General features: G+C 51.6%; 5 protein-coding genes across 5 annotated transcripts; 1 reads left to right on the top strand and 4 right to left on the bottom strand.

The window, feature by feature from the left end:
- Window positions 1-3,874: 3,874 nt before the first annotated feature.
- On the bottom strand, window positions 3,875-4,659 carry T069G_08411 (ribosomal protein l24e domain-containing protein; the record flags this gene model as incomplete). Its single annotated transcript, XM_056175621.1, has 3 exons — window positions 3,875-4,434; window positions 4,528-4,598; window positions 4,655-4,659. The coding sequence occupies 3 exons, from the start codon at window positions 4,657-4,659 to the stop codon at window positions 3,875-3,877; spliced, it is 636 nt and encodes a 211-aa protein (XP_056026570.1).
- A 2,445-nt stretch (window positions 4,660-7,104) lies between these two features.
- T069G_08410 (PHD-finger domain-containing protein) lies at window positions 7,105-9,421 on the bottom strand (the record flags this gene model as incomplete). The annotated part of the gene is made up of 3 exons (XM_056175620.1): window positions 7,105-7,172; window positions 7,250-8,106; window positions 8,190-9,421. 3 exons carry the CDS (start codon window positions 9,419-9,421, stop codon window positions 7,105-7,107), a joined length of 2,157 nt encoding a protein of 718 aa, XP_056026569.1.
- A 767-nt stretch (window positions 9,422-10,188) lies between these two features.
- On the bottom strand, window positions 10,189-11,378 carry T069G_08409 (putative undecaprenyl diphosphate synthase domain-containing protein; the record flags this gene model as incomplete). The annotated part of the gene is made up of 3 exons (XM_056175619.1): window positions 10,189-10,786; window positions 10,845-11,104; window positions 11,160-11,378. 3 exons carry the CDS (start codon window positions 11,376-11,378, stop codon window positions 10,189-10,191), a joined length of 1,077 nt encoding a protein of 358 aa, XP_056026568.1.
- A 1,942-nt stretch (window positions 11,379-13,320) lies between these two features.
- T069G_08408 (uncharacterized protein) lies at window positions 13,321-16,898 on the top strand (the record flags this gene model as incomplete). Its single annotated transcript, XM_056175618.1, has 8 exons — window positions 13,321-13,444; window positions 13,510-13,548; window positions 13,613-13,730; window positions 13,790-13,886; window positions 14,002-14,629; window positions 14,683-15,142; window positions 15,225-16,469; window positions 16,529-16,898. 8 exons carry the CDS (start codon window positions 13,321-13,323, stop codon window positions 16,896-16,898), a joined length of 3,081 nt encoding a protein of 1,026 aa, XP_056026567.1.
- A 609-nt stretch (window positions 16,899-17,507) lies between these two features.
- Window positions 17,508-19,712, bottom strand: T069G_08407 (ribose 5-phosphate isomerase A (phosphoriboisomerase a) domain-containing protein; the record flags this gene model as incomplete). Its single annotated transcript, XM_056175617.1, has 6 exons — window positions 17,508-17,621; window positions 17,711-17,803; window positions 17,924-18,235; window positions 18,387-18,629; window positions 18,813-19,237; window positions 19,298-19,712. 6 exons carry the CDS (start codon window positions 19,710-19,712, stop codon window positions 17,508-17,510), a joined length of 1,602 nt encoding a protein of 533 aa, XP_056026566.1.
- Between the last annotated feature and the right edge of the window lie 529 nt (window positions 19,713-20,241).

Raw genomic sequence — 20,241 nt, 5'->3', positions numbered from 1 at the left:
GCAAAAGTTTAGTCTGGTTGTGGCGCCGAAGCTAGTGGGAAGTTTGTAGGTAATGACTCTTGTCTGCGCGTGGGAAGTGGAGAGGGGAGGGTTTTGGAGTGTCGTTGGTGAGGAGAGAAAATGGACGAGATGGGGTCTTGCGAGGTCTTTGCTGCCCTCTTTTTTCGCTTGGGAGAATCAACAATCGTCAAATCGTCTTCCTATCGCTTCTTCCTGCTTCCTTCTTCTTCTTTTTCTTCTCCTCCTTCCAAGCAAAGACAACAGACACGCACGGGAGATGGAGGTGGATGTGAAGTGGGCTCCAGCAAACGAAATGCACTGCTGCAGAATGAAATGATTCAGAACGCTTGGGGTATTTCTTTGCACAATACAATGACGCAGAATCTCAGAAAATCCAGCGTGCAAACCTAGATAAAAGCTTTTTATAAGGGCGAAAGAGCAGGTCCTGTCCGGTGGCGGTTTCGTGGTGGTTCTGGGGATTTTTATGTGTAAGTCGAACGTCGTCCGAGTCGGACAGGGGGGGTGTGGAACTAAGGCGAAGTTTCGCTGCACTCTCGGGACCTTTTTTGGGGGAAAGATTTGCTGCTAAGGGGCCTCGTTGCGCCCGGGGGTGTGCAGATAGACGCAGCTGCGAGACCCAATCCGGCACCCATTTTTGGGGCATCGTTTGTGCCTGTGCCTGTGTTGGCCGTACTCGTACCTGTACTTATCCATTGATGCTAGTGCGGTCCTACCAGCAGCAGACAATGACACCTCCCAGTACCGGTACAAGTGCTGATCACGTACGCAAACGCAACAGCACCCCAGGATTTGCGGCATACAGTAGCGGTGGCCGGAGATGCTGCTCTCTGCGCCACTGACCAGGCCTGACGGGGGAGCGTTTGCCGCAGGGCCTTTAGGGCTCTCCAGCGCTCCCAGCAGCTACACCAGGGCCTCTCGATTGGCGCTCCGGGGCGGGAACATGCTGGCACGCGGCGCCCCCCATTAGCTCACAGCACGTCTGGATTGTGTAATGAAAACCGGTGACTGGATGTTTCTGCCCGTCAGGTGAGCAGCGCTGGGAGCAAGTGCCACTTGGCTCATAGAATCTGAGCGAGCAAGCAGCGAGTCGAGTCGAGCCCCGTGAGGTGAGGGGCGTGTCAATTGATGCAATGCAATTTGGGGGGGAAAAGTAAAAAAGGGCACGGCCGTTGGTTGCTCTACACATCGTACAGGTGCCCGTACAGGTACATGCACCAAGGGGGGCGGCATCACCAAATCCTTCGTCCCCTTCTGGTGCTCGGAATATTCTCCAAGGCTTCTGCGGCTTGCCCATTGCAGCAAAGTATGCGGTGCCTCTTACAGGTACGAAAATACTGCAAACATTCAGAGTTCATCAGCACTCTATTCCTCCCGGTGGCTTCCCATCCTCACCTCACCACGTCATCTCTCGGCCAAAAGCAAAAGCAACAACAAAAAAAAAACCAACAGCCGCCCGGTCAATCCCTCCGGCTCGGGAGGCGCGGTGGGTATGACGCTGGTTGGAGTGCCGTAATAGAAATTCCGGGTTTGGAAAAGCATCTCCAAGCCTCTCTAGCCTCAATCGCCCCGAATATCTGTTACATAATCAGTCGCCTTTCTTCCTCCTTCCAGCCTTCTAGGCCCTCGAAGCTCAACTCAACGTTACTTAGCAAACTTGTCCTCGTGATCTCTTCGTCGTTGGTGCTTTTCCTCTTCCATCCAACCATCTCGCTTGCCCACATTGCCGGGAAAAGGGCCAATGCTACCAAAGCTCCTGATTGACAGGCCACCCCTTAAAAACGCCATCGGTGATCGTTCTCATGTTTGCGTTGCCCAGGTACTAGTACGCGGGATCAATGGAGAGGCCTGGCGTGTTCATCTGACGACCCGTCGATGCGACAAGCCAGCAGCGAGACAGCTTCCCCGTATTACACCTTGACATTACACGGGGTCCGATTTGGCCAGCCACGGGCAACCACGCAACAACACGCTGCATCCCGCTTGGGATTGGTCAATGGCATCGGATCGGGCACGCCGCCGTAGCGGCCGGAAAGGAAGAGCACATTTCATCTTTCGTATGCTTCGTCCAGCTTCGTCTTGCTTCTGCTTCTGTTTGCTGCTTCTCTCGCTGCCGTCATCAAAGCAGGTCACGAGCCTGCTCTGCTGGCGGTCGTGATCCGAGATTCCGGTCTCAGGCCTGTGCTTTGCCAAGATGCACCATACATACCCGCATTGCTTGACAGCATATTGCGCACCCCGTTCTCCGTCTCATGGTAATCATTGGTACTGTAGTCGCTGTCGGCCATCGGATGCGGCATCGAGTGGATGCCCGGCGTTAACGGCTGCTGCAACAGCGTTGTATGTAAGATGAATCCCCATACCTCGTATGAGTGCTCGTACATGAGGCCGTCAACGTGGCTGGATCACTGGCAGCACCAATTGCAGCTTCCCCTTTGCCAAAAGCCGCGACGCCGACAATTCGGGCGAATAGGACACACAGCTTCGCGCGTTGGTACGAGTATTCATGCATGGCCGCTCAAGGCTGCAGCACAGCAGCCGCCGTGTGAACCGAAGCCAGCCGATGCCGATGGCCCAGATCCAGAGGCTGAATTTTTACATGGAATCCGTCTTGGTGCCTTTTTTTCTTGCTAAACACACCCCTCGCCTGTCCAACTGCTCTGCGACGTCGGACTCCAGGATTGTCAGAAGGGAGGGTAAGTAGTGAGTAATATCTAGTTGTCGCTGCATCATTACGAGGCTTGTTTTTCAGTGACATGACATTGGAATCTGACGTGAATGCGCAATTCGGATAGGGCCAACAGACAAGACGTGGCGTTCACTTATGTATGTACAGACGTCATCCAGATCCCTAAATATTTCTTATCAGATCCTGCTGCCCTTTTTTTCAACGCCTGCCCACCCTTATCATGCATCCAGACCAGCCAGAATAAAACACGACCACTCAGCAGCCCCGAAATGGCGTGCTAACGTATTTAACCTTGATTTTTGTCTCTGCCCATTCTCTTTGTCGCAACTTTACCAAAACGGCAACTCTGCATCCCGGACAATTTTTAGCAGCAAAGTGAGACAAAGTCGTGATGCCTGATACCACATCACCTTGCTCTTGAAATCCTGCCTCTCAACAAGTGGGCGTAGGCATACATTCCATTCTCACCACTTTCTGGCCATACTACTCAACTTATACCAATTAAAAATTCAAATGAGTCGATGGATCAAAAGCACTGGTACCCTGCCCATATTTGATTGGTACAAAAATGCTCCATGTTCTGGCGACATTGGAGCCAAGCATTGCCTAACGAATGATTTGATGCTCACAAACGAGTTATCACACGCTCCCTGCTTCTACCTGATTCTTACATATACTTCAACTCCCCCTTGCTTTGTCGTTGGCATGCAACAGCAGTTTTCCTGCCTTGGTAGCACCAATTGCTTCCGTAGTACAGGCATCAGGCGCTCGATAGGCGATGCAGCCACATTCTGCTGGCCATCGTAAAATACTGCAGGTCATCGGAAGTGTTTCACCCATTGCCCTTTTCTTGTGCACACAAATCACATCATGCTGCAACCCCGTAGCACCGACCGCCTGCAGGAAGCAACTCCCAACAGACAGACCCAACTTGCATTTGGTTGCACAACAAAATACAACTTTGAAGGACTTTTTGTTTTCCATTACAGATACTTGTATATGCCTTAAAACGCCGATAAATACTAACCCAACGCTGACGAAAGTCGCTGGACCCCACGAGTCTTGACCAATCACCAGACAGACACCAACAACATTGTAACCTCAAGGCCAGCTCAACGGCAGCCAATCTCGTCGTAACAAAAGTGATGAGCCCGGCCACGCTCCCGCTCAGTCCTCCATGTCGACATCGTCGTCGTCGTCGTCGTCCTCTTCCTCGTCCCGGAAAGTCTCCACCTCTTCCTCCACGCCTCCGTCCACCCGGACCTTGATCCTCCTCTGCTCGCCACCAAACGCCTTGATCTTGTTCTTGCGTGTAGACAGCAGCTCCTCCTCGGCAGCAACATCGGCACCCTGGGCCGCCAGCTCGGCCAGCCTCTTCTTCTCGCTTCCGCGGAGGCGGGGCAGCAAGTGCTCGTTCTCGGCGACCAGCTTGCGGGCAATGGCCAGCTCCTTCTCGCGCTTGCCGGCCATGCGCTTCTTGTAGAAGACGCGCTCGCGGCGGGCGCGGATCTCGCTGACGCGCTTGATGGCGGCCATGGTCTTGGTGGCCAGGTCGCGGTCGTAGCGGACGGGCTCGTTGCGGCGCTGGGCGAACTGCAGGGTGCTGTCGACCGTCATCTCCTTGCCGGCGTTGCGGCGGTAGGCCTTTGTCCACTTGAGCTTGCGGGGGTTGCGCTTCATCTTGTAGTTGCGGTTGCATTTTGATCTGCAGAATCTGAATGATTTGCCTAGACGAGGACAAAGGTCTCCCGGTTAGTTTGCCATTGCTCATCCCAACGATCGTATGGAGGGGGGAACAAATCCAATGTGGCGGGACTCACCATCGTTTCTGACAAAGGTAATACCCTTGGAAGGGTAGGCCGGACGGCCACAAAAGCTGCAGTCCTCAATCCTGGAGGCCAAGTCAGTAAAGTAGTCCCTGTAGAGGCCCGTATCCTGAAGACGTACCGCATCGTGGCTGTTTGATGTGGACTGTGAAGATGCTAAACTGGGTATCAATATCAAATCGAACAACGTTCGTCCACCCTCAGCAAGCAAAACTCTGCCATAATTTTTTTTTTAGCCGCTAGTCGTTATCGATAACGGCGTTTCCTCAGCCACACTTTTTCCCAGCGAACGAACCCATCAGCGCACAGCCACAGCCACCCCTCTTCCCCACCCCAGTCAGATCTGCTCCTCACCACTTGCTTTTCAATATTTGATGCTACTGTACTTGTGCTATTTTCTCCCCCTTCTCGCTCTTGTTTCTGCTAGACCGGCTATTATTCTGCCACTAGCTTAGATCCGTCAGGGCGGCTCTTGGGTCCCCCTCCTCCCACACTGGGAAAGGAACAAAAAAAAAGGGAGCGTACGAGTAAGAGCAAGGGTCGCTTTGCTCGAATGATTGCTGCTAGCGGATTAGTGACGCCTCAGCCAGGGTCTAGAAAGAGGCCTAGAAATTTCTTCCCCGGATTTTCGTTATGTAAATGAGCGGAGGAAGAAGGCATCACGCGGAGCGCTAACACACGGTGGTTTTATTGTCTGGCCTGGAGTGTTTGTCGCAGAAAAGAGACACCTATTTCTGTGCAGTCAGCTTACTTTTTGCTGGGCAATCAGGTGCGGCTTTTTCTTTTTTCTTCATAGTCTTTCAAAACTCTATGTGTGTTACAACTCAGTCCGGAGATGCTTTCGCCGTGTAACATCACAGAAGTTCTGCCTCGGTTCTTTGCATGATCACCTACCCAACCAATGTTTCCTCATCCACCCAATACTTTTTTCAAAAAAGCCACCTAACCTCCCCAAACCGCCATGCCGCAGCGAGGCGGAATATTCATTACCTTAACGTAATTAAAGCTCCCCTCCTTCCCCTCTCGAAATACGGGGGAGCAAGGAGGGGGGGCGTGTGAATACCATCAGCCTGATTTAGCAAACACAAACAAAAACCACACAAATACTGTTGGGTGGGCACGTTGCAGCCGGGAATCCCCCCTTATTTAGCATTCAGATTTCATTCCTCAGAGGACCTTTTTAGCTAGTGCTGGTGGGTAAGATGGATTACTTGCGTGAGAGCCTCCTCATGGTAATTTGATGCCAGGTCCGTGGGTTGTTTCGGAGGAGGAAACACGAGGAGAAGGTCGCTGTGGATGAGGCCGTGCCGTATTAGCCGCGTATATTGCCATTAAGTCTGCTGTGTTTGGTTGTTGTGTCGCCATTGAGATGCAGAGCAATATATTTCCATCTTGGCACAGCATGTATTGCTACGTTTGCAGTCGGCAGGGATTGATGCTATTCCACGGAGTATACTCTGAGGTGATCTTTATTTGTATCTCTAAGGCAGCTGTAGGCGAGGTCAGTAGCCTCTATGCTGCATGATATACGAGCAGCAATGAAACACAAAGCTTTGTTTTATGAGGTAATAATACGACATTCAGCTTGGTCTGCTGTGCTTCATCCTCTACACATCTTATTGCTACTCGAAATAGTCCATCTCCATTACTCGTACTCCTTGCTACTAATAAACCATCCCCATATACCCCATATACCCCATATACCCCATACATGACCTACAGTACAGGGCCTCTACATATGGGGCCAGACACGTATACATCACGCACATTGTGCTCCACGTCGCTTCATCAATAATAATGTCTATTGGCGGACCTTTCGGACCAATATATGCAGAGTTGCCTTTGAGCTATCCTGCCGAAGCTACCTAGTGCATCCGTGTTACCTAATGAGAATCCCGTCATCCGTTTCCCAGCTTCACCACAAAACAAACATCAAAACGGCCACCGGCATCCCTCGTCGTATGGTAGAGTCAGTCTGGAACCGCGTGCTACCTTGGAGGATCCCCATCACCAAGAATCTGATGCAGATTGATCCGTTTCGACGTCCACAGTTTGTCACAGATATCCCTCCCCCCGCCGTCCTAATACCACCAAGAAAAACCGCCCCCCAGTTTGCATTGCGACGCCAATAACGACATATTTGTCTATGCTTCCAACATGTACTTGCCTAGGCAAGGTGTTTCCCCTTCTCAGATCTTTTGTGTAAGTAAGGTGCGTCTCATGCACACAAAAGACTGCGTAAATCCGAAGCTGGAAACCCGAGTGTGAACAATATCCGTAACAAGCCTGATATGATATGTGGCCGAATCCTATGTGAACAAAAACGCCGCGTGGTGGTTGTTGAAATGAGCATGATGCCGCATGCTTTTAGGAATTAAAGAAGAAGAAAAAAGAAGAGAGAAAGAGATGAATGAAACAGAAGAGACACGTTGAAACAAACGCCGAGCAACCAAAAATACACAAAAACGCATCATAAACAATGTCTGGTACTCCAAAGGCAACGATGCTTTTTTAATCAAGTCTTAGCATTCGCCTTGCTAAACGTTTTGTCTTCGGTGATGTAGCCTTCGACTATCGGCTACCGTTCTTCTTGCTACCCATCTTGAGACGCTCCTTGCAGTCTGGGCAGTACCATTTGGCTGTCAGACGGTGTTAGCATCATCATCTTCCAATACCACTGGACGGCTCTTTTTGAAGGGGGCATGTTGGAACTTACTTTTCGAGCTTGGCGCAACCTTTAGGCCCACACAGGCCAAATGGAACCATTCGCGAGCACAGTCGTCAGAATCGCATGCCACCATGGCGCCATAGCTGATGCTGTTGCAATAGCAATATGTCTGTTCGTCTGCGTCGACATCGGCATCTTCGTCGCCATCGTCGCCCTGCATGCTGCTGTTTCCGTCCTCATCCACAAGCTGAGCCAGAGCCTGTGCTCCTGCAACGCCCTTCTTCTGCTGAGACTTTTTGCCATTACCTGTTGGCTCAGCATTGCGCGTCGTCCGCGGCCTGGCAGCGGCCGCGTCTTGGAAGCTCGGCAGAGCCGGGGTGGATGGTTTGCTTGCTCTTCCGCTCTTGGTCGTGACCATACCCGTGCTCTGCGGCGTAGACTGAGTAGGCTCGCTCTTGCGGTCCGTCTCGTCCACTCTGCTATTCCTGCGACTGGAGGAGGTGGTGGTGGTAATAGCAGGAGGGATGGGGGTCGCCGAAGGCTTATCCTCTACTTGCTCCGGCTCCTTTGGCGATGGCTCAGTCTTGACCGTCACCGCGGGTTCCTTGCTGGGTTCAGAGTCATGACCAGGGCGTGACCAGTTTGCGACCGGAGTGATTTCCGGAGTGCTGGGAATATTCCCGTTTGTCTTCTTCGCCGCCGACGAAGGGGGCCTGGCCTTGCTGGCTTCTGAGTTTGACTGTATAGAATTCTGTCGTGCGCGGGACGTTGTCGGACGGGGGGCGGGCGTGGGTGCCGGCGCTGGCGCCGGTGACGGGCGGCTTGTTGGCACCTTTGTCTCTGGTAAAACTCCTAGGACAGGAGAGGACGCAGCTGACGGGGACATGGTAGCAGATAGAGCATTCCTAAACAGGCACAAGGCAGTCAGTATCATATTCTAGGTCAAAAAGTGAATAGAAACAGGGAATGGGAATAGACAAGGCCATACTTCTTCTTGGATTGGCCGCTGCTCGTGGGCAGAGCCTTGCGTTTCTTCGGCACTTCTGGAGCCGGAGTCTCTCGAGGGCTGGTGGTGGGCTTCGTTTTGGATGAGTTGTTCCCAAAGACGAGGCTCATGGCACGCTCCATCTGGGGTGCCTCTCCACCACTGGCAACAGCTTTCTCCTTGTCTTGGCCCTTATCTTTATCTTTTTCTTTTTCTTTTTCTTTGTCCTTGTCTACTTTGCGCCTCTTCTGGGGAGGATTGCTGTTAGAAGAAGCTGCAGTAGAGATACCCAAACCAATGTTGTTGCTATCGGCCGTCTTTCGAACTTTGCTAGAGCTAGTCTTCTTGTTGCTGCCATCCTTGGTCCGGCTATCATGATCATCCGCTTCAGAGTCAAGGGCATGCACCTTTTGGCTCTTCTTGGCTTGGACAGCCTGCTTTCTTGCGTCGCTTCGAGCAGCAGCCTGTTCTGCTAGGGCCTGTGCAGCTGCCGAAATCGCCGCCGCACCATCGCGCCGGGATCTTTCAGCTGCCGAATTCTTGCCATTGCGGTTTTCGGGGTAAGCCCAGTGTGTGGTGCTTCCCCATTTCGCTTCGTCGCTGAATTCGTTTTCTAGATAAGGCCATACATCCTCCGCGCGAGCCAGTTGTCTCTGCAACGCCTCATTCGCTGTGGAAATGACATGATTCTTCTCCTCTAGCGACACGAGCATTTCTTGTATTTTGATCGCGGTCTGGCGGAACAACTGGCGGCGATGGAGGTTGGAGGGGTCGAACACGCCGCCGTTGGTATCTTCGGTCGAAATCACGGGCTGCTGGTGCTGCTTGAACGCAATTCCGTTGGAGCTTGTCTGGGTGTTCGCGGGTGCAGAGCTCAGCGCCGTCGTGCTTGAGGCGTCATTGCTCGCTAGCGCTTCGGGAACGGCGAAAGTCCTGGCGGAGGCGACGAGCTTGAAAAGCTGCTCCTGAGGAGCGAAGATCTTGGCGTCGACCTCCTTGAGCAGAGTAAAGTGTCGGACGAGCTCTTTGGGGAGGGCGGTAATGGTATCGGCAAAGTGAGTAATGGCAGGGAAGATGTCAATGGGCTGGTCCCCAACTGGGCCGCCCAGCGAGTCTCTGGGGCCGGGGCGAGCAGCCGTCGCTGAGCTTCGGGGAGGGTTTGTGCGCGTCTGGCGGACAGGCTGCGACCTCCGGTGCGACGGCGCTTCCACGACGGGAGCCTTGGCCGACTTCATTGCGAACACGGCGAGGACTGGACGAGGGATTGTTGTGGGAATCTGAGTAGAGGGGCGACCGCAGCTGGCGAACTTTTTTTTGGCCCTTGGAGGGCGATGGATATTGCTAAAGAAGGATAAACAGTGAAAAGACGCCTCTGATTGGGGACCGCCTAGGCCATCCTGCTCCAAAGCCGAGGTTAGAGGGCCAGATCATGCGTGTGAGGCGTGGAGACTGTAAAGGTGATGATGAAGCAGCAGAATCGTATCTCTGAGTTTGGGGAGCGAGGAGCACATCTGCCGCGAGATACGGGGGTACGTACCGCCCGATTCTGCCGTTCCTGGTGAGCTAGCGGCGCATGACACAGCGCGGACTGCACTGGAGACCAGCTGTCATTGGGCAGCCGGAAAAAGCTGGGCTCCGAGAGAGCTTTGGGTTTACAGGTATTGCGTCAGCTGAGCTGCACACAATTGCGCGCGCATTTGCTTGTACTTGTACATACGGGGCTTTCGTGCTTCTTGATAGTGGTTGACTTTATTGCGAACTATATAGCACCCATCTTGAAGAGACAAAGGAGAAGCAAGGATACAAATTGGATAAAAACCGCTGAGAGCGAATATCAAATAAAAAGAGGAGATTCCAGTCTAACGCAACAAATTGCATGGCGAGAATCGAAAGGGCCTTCTACCATAACCAAAAGAGAACAAAAGCGCTGAGTACTAATAATACGATATGATGTAATATGCCATGCCTCTCTATAGAACGAAATGGGGTATCGTCGCCATAATCACTCCATCATGCTTCGCGCCTTAGCCGTCCTCGCCTTGGCCGAGGGGTTCTCCCTGTCCGACTGCTTCTGTCTCCATTGCCACTCCAAGAGCACCCAAATGAAGTCCTTAAGGTCGAAATCTGGCCATAGACACTTGCGGAAGAAGATGTGCGTGTCTTGGTGGCACTGCCATAGCATGAAGTCGCTGAGCCGCTCAACACCGCTCGTTCTGACAAAAATGTCCAGAGGAGGGTCATCAGCAGTGTATATGTGTCGTTCAATGGTGTCCACTGTGATGCTGTCGGGGTTGGGCAGCGCCGGAGAGCCGTATGATCCAGACCTAGTGAGCAACCGAGGCTCGGGAGAGTCCGGGGGCAGGGTAGTAGAGGATGAATCGTTATCGTCGTATTCGCCATCGTCGAATGGCTCGTCTGGGATTGTGGGCAGTGGCTCACGTCCGTCGAATTGGCTAGACAATATCTTCTGCCTGATGCGCGATGGAGAGAAGGGGGTGTTCTTGGGAGGCGTCGGAGATAGAAACTCTTGCACGGTTGATCGGATGGCAGTTGTCATCTCTGCCCTCGAGGTGTAGGGGAAGCAGATGTTCAGGACGGCTCTAAACTAGGCCGTTAGCTTGTCTTCAGCCCAATAGGGCACAAGATCTCGATACGTACTTGTTGTTGTGCTTGGTCCTTGCTACAGCCCTGTCCATTACCTCTAGAACGTCTTCGCGGATCAACTCACGCTGGCCCAGGATGCGGACGCAAGCTCCATAGCGGTCAAGAATATCGCCATAGGTTGTTAGCTGCTCTAGCTTGACTTTTGCAAGCTGCATCAACCCTTCGACCTCATACTTTGGCCGGTTGAAGTTCTCGATGCTAAACGCGTAGACAGTCACGACCTTGACACCGCACTTGTAGCAGATTTCCATGATCTAGACGCAGCTTGTGTTAGCCACAAGAGATAACTTAGGTAGCAGAGCAACGAACCCTGGCCAAGGCCTCAAAGCCACGGTGATGTCCTTCGACAGTCTCCATGCGGCGGCTTCTGGCATAACGTCTGTTGCCGTCCATCTCAAAGGCAACATGCTGAGGGATTGGCCCCTGCTTGAGGGCGCCAATAAGCAGCTCACGGAGCTGGTTGATGGCCCATTCTCCCGGTGGTGACTCGAGTATTAGCCTCTTCAAACCCGAAACCGTGTCGGCCATGTCGATACAAAGAAGAGAAGGAGAAAAGGAAAGGCGTGTAAAGGAAAGACGGCGCTGTGGGAAGATTAGGCCGAAGGGGGGGGCGAAATAGGTGCTCTAGTTTTCCTCTTTAATTAGACGGCTTTAAAAAGAGAAAACACAAGGAAAAGAAAGAAAAGGCTGATGCAAAAGATGGAGAGAATTCAAGGGTAAAGAAAACGAGAGCTTCAGTGGAACATGATGAAGGCTAGAATCAACAATAGGCGCAGGCCAGAGGACTTGGAGGCAAAATCACCGGGGTGGACAAAGATTTGATTTGATCAAAGGGCCGCGAAAATGCTGTGGCGAAGCTAGGCGGAAGCTCAACTGGCCACATTTGTTGTTCAGCGCCTCGTCGCTCTAGCGCAGGCTTTTGGCGGGCTTCGGAGATCTGGGACAGGGGCATATCGATAGCAAATCCGAGGCGAGACAGCGCTACCCCCCTTGCTTGGTTGGGAAATGGAAGCACATGAAATGATTACGAGGGTTGAGCTGATTTGATGATTCTGGATGGATGTCTCATGTTTACACCGATGCTTGAGCTCATAAATACTTTTTATGATAATAGCCACGTTTTGTAGCACGTTGTTAATAAAGTTTGACGTTCTGTCAATTACTTACCCAGCACCTATCACCGGTATAGACTTTTGCCATCGACATGCATGGATACAGACCCAACAGAGCCCTATGATGACGGGAGCAATAACGACAACCCCTGGCCTTCAGCCTCGGTGGCTGACGGCGGTGCCTGATGATCTCACCAGTAGGAGTTTTACCATGAACATGTTTATTTGACCTGGTCCTATATTGCCGCCACGTTCCAAACATTCCAGGATTTCCAACGGCGCCCTGGCTTTATCTTAGTGCCACTACCTCGATGACTAGTTTTTTACATTAGTCTCCTCTGTCGTGCTGATTTTTAGCTGCTCCAATACTGCTAGTCTAGTGCCTTTTGCCCACAGGCTATCAGTTTTCTAGAGTTGATATCCGCTCGTCGTTGGATTCGGTTGCTGACTCGACTCCAATCTGTAACCAGTAACCGTCGCCGTAGAAGTCCTGACGTCACTCCTTCATATCGCGGTCCAATTCAATTCCTGCTTCTCCTCACGGCGACTTTTGTGCTCATACAAACTCCAATGGGCGTCGGCTAGGGGCCCTTATGCAAAGCAAGCAGATTGTTGGGCAAAAATCCATAGTTATGCAGAGCTGCTGCGAGAAAAGCCTGCTATCAATTGGCACAAGCTCCGCCATTGGCCCCTGTGCGCTGTTATCCGCTGGAGAACGACGTCATGTTGACAGCGAGACGTGAGACCGTTGGGTGTCAAAAAACCGTGGCAACGTGGGTTTTAGCTGACATGGCGCCACGGGGGAACACTCCGTTTATATCGTGCAAAGGTGAAGTCAAGGTGCAATCACGCCCACGTAAACCCGGTAAACGACAGCGCCGTTCCATGGTTTATACCTGCTATCAAGGTCACTAACCTAGCGGTAAAACGGAACCTTCAATCGTCATCGCGGCCATTAGGCACCAACAGCTGCAGTGAGAAACAAGGTGGTGCAACCACTATAATCTCCACGGGCTTGTCTGTGTTGCTTCTGCCCCTCCATCCTCCCGCCAGCCCCACGTTGGACTTGCGCCTCGTAAAACCAAGCTCTTCAAGCAGGAGAAAGTAGCTCATTGCTGATAGGCTATTGCTTGTCCCTGCCATTGAGGAAGACGCTTTATACAAGCTCCAAGCTCCAGCTCCAGTTCCTCTTTTCTTTCTCTCCTTTCCCATCACGCAATCCCTCAGTGCTGCTTCTCCTCTCCTGCATCGAGTCCGTCCTCCGGTCTTCCCCCCGGCATATCCAGCATCGCGATCCGGATCACCGCGGCTTCTGCTAAGCTTGCCAGAAGGGTCGTCTCTTTCACTCCTCCTGCACAATGGTTGTCCACGATGGCCACGAGTACCTCACCGAGGAAGAGAGGCGTTTGAAAGAGGACAGAGAGAAGACCAAGTACTGGAAGAAATGGGGGCCCTATGTCGCTGAGAGGCAGTGGGCAACAGGTAGCCTCTGCTCTACTGGGGAAACCAAACCGCAACGAGATTGCAATGCTAACCTCTTGTAATAGTACGAGAGGATTACAGTGCCGATGGAGACGCGTGGAGCTGTATGTTGTCCCTATATGCATTCTTTGTACCTTTGGGGCCAGCTCTAATCCTCCTCTTCCTTAGACTTCACGCACGACCACGCACGATCCCGAGCTTTCAGATGGGGCGAAGATGGCATTGCTGGTGTCTCGGATACACATGGATATCAAAATATTGCCTTTTCCTTTTGGAACGAGGAAGAGTATGCCGTTTCGATTCTCTGATTTTCAAGGCAGAACATGGTCCTAATTCATATACCAGTCCCTTTTTAAAGGAGCGTCTCTTTGGACTTTCCAACCCTCAAGGAAACCACGGCGAGAGTGTCAAGGAAGCCCACTTTCATGTCGATAACACTCCTGTAAGCCAAATACTATCTTCTGTGCCGATGAATAATGCTGACTTATTAAACTAGACTGTAGGTCTCAACTCACCACTCGAACCCCCATCTCCTCTCGATACTGACATAATACCAGCACTCTTACATGAAATTTCTTTACAAATACCCCCAAAAGCCGTTCCCCTATGATGATCTCATCAAGGAGAATGCTCGGAGAACTAGAAACGACAAAGAATACCAGCTTCTCGATACTGGAGTATTTGACGATGATAGATACTGGGACATCTTCATTGAAACGGCCAAGGAGACTGACGATCCAGATGAGCTCCTCTTTCGTGTCACCGCCTGGAACAGAGGTCCTGATCCAGCCCCGCTCCACATCGTACCTCAAGTATGGTTCCGAAACACCTGGGCCTGGGGCAGAGAGCCGGAAGACAAGAAGCCATCGATTTCGGCCCACACCGAAGACTCGGCCAAATCAAAGCACTGGAAGCTTGGAGAGCGGTACTTCCTTCTCTCTCCATCTCCTGGAGTTGGCAGTTCGGGAACAGATGTTATGCCTCAGCTGATGTTTACTGAAAACGACACCAATACCGAGCTCCTCTACGAACAGGCGAACGAACAGCCCTATGTCAAGGATGCCTTCCACAGGTACATTGTCGGTGGAGAAAAGGAAGCTATCAACCCTGCCCAAACAGGCACCAAATGCGCTGCTTGGTACAACTTCAACGAGGATGGCGGTGTCAACCCTGGTGAATGCGCCGGTATGTGAATCATCCGTATATTGCATTTATTTGGTGCTAACAATCAATGGCAGTTGTCCGTTTCCGATTCACAAAGCGAGATGAGTCGTACCTCGACGAAGAAGAATTTGATGACATCATTGAAAAGCGTAGAGAGGAAGCGGATGAGTTCTACTACAGGATCAGCCCTCTCCCGCTCTCTGATGACTTGCGCAATATCCAGAGACAAGCCTTCTCAGGCATGATGTGGACAAAGCAGCATTATTACTTTGTCTGGGACCAGTGGGCAAGGGGAGATCCCGGCACTCTTCCCCCACCTACAGATCGTATGGGCGTCCGAAACTCACAATGGAAGCATATGCACTGTGACGATATCCTGTCTATGCCCGACTCTTGGGAATATCCATTCTTTGCTGCCTGGGACAGCGCCTTCCACTGCATCCCCTTGGCAATGATTGACCCCGATTTCGCGAAGAAGCAGCTCGATCTCTTTACTAGGGAGTGGTACTGCCATCCAAATGGCCAACTGCCTGCGTAAGCGACCCTTTCTGCCGTTGTCTCCGAAATATGAGCAATCACGCATGTCAATTATCCATGATGCTAACACTTCCAACAGATACGAATGGAACTTTGGTGATGTCAATCCTCCCGTCCATGCCTGGGCGACTTTCAGAACCTTCAAGATTGAAAGAAAGCTATACGGACGCCAGGACCTTGATTTCCTTGAGCGAGTTTTCCAAAAGCTTCTGCTCAACTTCACCTGGTGGGTAAACCGCAAAGATGCCGATGGCAAGAACATCTTTGAGGGTGGTTTCTTGGGACTCGATAATATCGGTTTGTTCAACCGTTCTGAGCCACTGCCCACGGGAGGTGTCCTTGAACAGGCTGACAGCACTGGATGGATGGCGTTTTACTGCCTGTCCATGCTCAACATCGCGCTTGAGCTTGCCAAGCATCGCCGAATCTACGAGGACATTGCCTCAAAGTTCTTTGAGCACTTTATCTTCATCAGCGATGCCATGACCTTCCGCACAGGCCAGAAAGACGAACAGTCTCTCTGGAACGAAGAGGATGGCTTTTACTACGATGCCATTTCTTGGGGTGGCCCATGGCTTCAGCAGCTACCTGTGAGGTCCTTGGTCGGCCTCATTCCTCTTTATGCCACTGCAACTCTTGAGCCCGAGCTTATTAACAAGTTGCCCTCGTTCAAGAAAAGAGTCGAGTGGTTTATTGCAAACCGTTGCGACTTGGCAGAGAGGAACATGGCCAGCATCAGAAAGAGAGGAAAGGGTGACCGTATCCTATTGTCAATCGTCAGCAAGGAACGTTTGGAGAAGATCCTGAAGAGGATGCTAGATGAGGATGAATTCTTCAGTGACCATGGTATTCGCTCGCTGTCTAAATTCCACAAAGAGAACCCCTTTTCCATGGAAGTAAAGGGCCAAGAGTTCACGGTTGGCTATGTTCCAGGAGACTCCGATACTGGTCTTTTTGGCGGCAACAGCAACTGGAGAGGACCAATTTGGCTTTGCGTCAACTTTTTGTTGATTGAGTCACTCCAGCGATTCTACCTCTTCTATGGACCTGACTTCAAGGTCGAATGCCCAACTGGTAGCGGCATTTACATGCATCTGGGCAAGGTCTCGGAGGAGATCCAGCACCGATTACAGCATCTCTTTGCTCGAGATGACTATGGCAGGCGCAGCATCAACGCTGGCGATGATCGCCTCGACTATGACGAGCACTGGAAGGACTACCTCTGGTTCTATGAGTTCTTCGATGGCGACAGTGGAAGAGGCCTCGGTGCCAGTCATCAGACCGGATGGACTGGTCTAATTGCTCGGTTGATCCATGACACAGGGTAAGTGGAGTGACATATTTTCTTGTTTTGAATGTTTAACTAACTTGAATCAAACAAAGTATCAACTGCCGTCTGCCTCAGACTCCTCGAACACCATCCGCCACCATGGCCCACTACTTTGATGATATCTTCCAGAGACAGGTGGGCAAGGGCGTTCCTCACCCCGGTGGTGGCAGGCGTCATATCAGACGTTCATCAACGGCCCGCTCCATCGGTGCCAGAAGCGACTTTGACTTTTCTGTCAACGGAACTGACGATGATGCGCGGTCTGTCGCCAACTCGGTTCACCACGACGATCCGGAGAGGGCCAAGGAGAAGGAAGAAGCGGACAGCCATATGCACCGCTACATTTCTGATCAGCTCCATAGGTACACGCAAGGAGAAGAAAATGGGTACGAAGGAGATGAGTTGGAGAGTCGAGCTGAGTAGTGGCTCTCTGCTGGTGTCATACTGAGGAGGGTATTTGGATTTTGGAAAAACAAAAAATTGGTGTAGCTTGATCTATATTGTATTTAGAACTACAGTACAAGGCAAGAAGGGTATGTTTGGTATAAGATTTTGGAGGATACAAATTGGGTTATGCCTTGGTATATGATTCTGTTAGTTATGTTTTACTTGGAATTTATATGAGCAGTTGAAAAGATGCGCCATATGAGTTGATTCTAAGCATTTCTTCTTACAAAGACAGATGGTATCACATGAGTTTGTATACAGAAAAGCCATTTCTTCATTTTCTAGAAAAAACTTGCCTTCTATTTGCACATGCCGTTGCCACCAATCAACAGCATCTCTTCTTCCCCCTGGCTGGCAGCTATTGCGCCCCCTCCTCCCAGATAAAATATGGACGCATGCAAACCACCCTTTAAAAAAATACCTCCGCATCACTTCTTGTCCCAAGCTCAAAAAAACCTCTATACATGTTTTGGTGGGGGGCTTCGTTGGTTAAGAAAAATTGAGCTTTTTTAACCCTTTAGTTGAAGCAAAGGAAAAGTTCAACAAAGGGGATTCTTGTTTTAATATTTTTTATACATGAATAAATTACAGGTTGTCAGTGAGGAGCTTGTTCATCTTGGCGATGCGGGCGGAGACGCTGAGGTCGATGGTTCGGTCGCCGACCTCGACAATGAGTCCACCAACAATCTCGGGGTTGACCTATAACATTCATGTGTGAGTTGGCGTTTTCAATAGAGAAGGAGAGGGAGCCAATGGCCCCCTCCATACATGGAAGGGTATCAACGTACAGCGTTGGTGACCTTGAGCTTCTTGCCCTGACCGACGTAGGAGGACTTGGCAACGGCAGTCTCCAGACGAGACAGAGTCTTGGGGTCAAGAGCCTATGAATACTCGCATTAGAATTACATTCGATCTTCTAGAGTATGCCATTCCGACATTGGCATGTCGTTCAAATGTCGAGGTTTGATTCAAGGATATTTCAAAATCCAAGGTAGACGCACCTGAGCGCTGGTAACGGTCATCTCAACCTCGCCACGAGCAGCAGCGATGATCTGGCCAAACTTCTCAGTGACGCCCTTCAGGAGGCCCAGTCGGTTGTTCTCGGCGAGGGTGTCGAGGAAGTTCTTGAGGGTGGCGCCGCTGGCACCGGCCTGCTTGACGAGCTCGGCAACAATCGCAGACTTGTCGGCGGGGGTCAGGGTAGGGGCGGACAGGATTCCGGCCAGCTTGGCGTCCTTGTCGAGGATGCCGCCCAGCTTGGCGAGCTCTTTGGCGGTGGCATCGAGGGTGGAAGTCTTGGAGGCCGCGGTGTACTAAAAATTGACGCAAGTATTAGCCATCGTTTTGTGATGATGCCAACTCCTCAGCGCCCGGAGCCGCAGCGCTCGGGAAAAGTACGCAATTGGCAGCTTTTGACATCTGGAGCATCGAGAAATATTATATTTCCATCGGGGGATGTCGTACCAGAGCAGTGGCGTAGGTGCCATCGAGACCGAAGACGGCAATGGGAGCCTTGGGCTCGCTGGCGGCGGCGGCAGCAAAGGTCCGGACCGGAGCAATGCTGAGAGCGGCGGCACGCTGAGGGGCAGCGGCCCTGAGGGAGCGGAAGACTTGTCGCGACAGCATGGCGGCCGTGGAGGATTGGATGGCGTCGAAGGTGGTGAGAGACCGGCTTTCGTAGAGATCGCTTTTCGAGGTTGAGGTTCTCTGCGGCCGGCAATTTTGGATGTGGATGCCTTGCCGAGCGGGTGAGGCACCAACTTTTCTGATTACGTAACTCTGCCTTGATGAAATCCGAGTACTACGTTCGAACACACAAATATCAAGAGACTTTCGCTGGTGATTTTAGATTTTAACATTTTTATTGTACCCTTATGCTGCATTCTGTACCTGGACCTCGCCGCTCGGTGTGCCAAAGTAAGCTGCAACCGGCTTCTGTGCTTGGAATTGCTTGCCCAGACCAACAGCCTGAACTCCATTAAATCCGTGGAAGAGGCCAATTTCCACAATTCCAGGAAGCTTGACCAGCTCTTCTGCCAGCTTTCCGATTTCCCAGGCTCCGTTCTTACCGTTACCGTCGACCTCCGCTGTCAGGTCCTTGGGAAGTAGCAGCGGCGGGAAAGGAGCGTCGATGATCCACATGCCATTGTCAGTCACGCACTCACCAGCTTTGCTGGGTAGGCCGGAACGGACAACAGGGTTGGGGGAGCCCATGGCTTTGAGACGGTTCAAGACATCCGGAGCTGCAAGGGGGAGGACCTCGATAGGAATAGTCTTCCACTTGGTGCATAACCGGGGTGATTGCTTGCGAGAATCTATACAAGATGTTAGTCGACAAGGGACAAACTATGGTAGATAGTAAGATATTGACGCACCCGCAACTGCAATGAACTTCTTAGCCGCTACGGCGACAAGCTTCTCTTGAAAGAGACATGCACCTCCTCCTTTGATGAGGTTAAGATCCTCATCAACCTCATCTGCACCATCAAAGGCAACGTCCAAGGCAACCGACACGCCGTCCACAACAGGGCGCTCGTCCAGGTTGCACAGTCTCAATCCAGCTGCTCTAATCAGACCCTTTGACTGGCTGCCTGTGGGAATGAAGGTCATGTTGGCGGAAAAGCTTGGCCCCTTGGCCGCAATAGCTTCCACCACATAGACGACAGTGCTGCCAGATCCAATCCCGACGAACTTGTCAGTGGGAGAGAGGTGGTCCTCGACAGCTTGAAAGGCGGCAGCCTTCTTTGCGGACTCGATCAGAGCCGCGGCATTGGGTGCACTGCTAGCCATGGTTCGAATTGGTGGATGTGAAGGTGGTGATGATATACGGCCCACGTTTGAGATGCGGCGGTTGCAGGGTAGGGTTTCTGCGGAGTACAAGAGCTGGGTGTTAGTGCGTGCTAACGGGGCACGTTTAACTGAATAGAAGGCTTTGTTCAGATAGGCTGTTGAAATTAAAGTTGAGGCTGGTACTCGTGTTGCAGGTCTATTGAGAATCCAGAGGTTGTTGGCTTCTCGCAAAATAGAGCTCCTCATCCGGAACCGCCCGGTGTAATAATAGCTTTAGCTAAGGTATGTATATACCGCACAGAGGAAGAATGACTGGCTAAACAACAATACGAATTGGCAGTCTGCAGAGGAACAGCAGATTTAGTGGACCGATTAAATGCAACAGAGTGTGATGATGATGTGCGTGTAACTGCTCATGCCATTGGATAGACGAGATACTGTCAAACAAAGCCTGGGCAAGGTCATCACGGCTGAAAGGTACAAAGCTACATACAGGTTACTTCGGACGTTCGCCCGGTGACGTGATGGT

Source organism: Trichoderma breve, chromosome 5 (assembly GCF_028502605.1).
Source record: "Trichoderma breve strain T069 chromosome 5, whole genome shotgun sequence".
In the NCBI taxonomy this organism is placed as follows: Eukaryota; Fungi; Ascomycota; class Sordariomycetes; order Hypocreales; family Hypocreaceae; genus Trichoderma; species Trichoderma breve.
The sequence above is the reverse complement of the archived record's forward strand: the minus strand, read 5'-3'. Positions and strand labels throughout refer to the sequence as shown.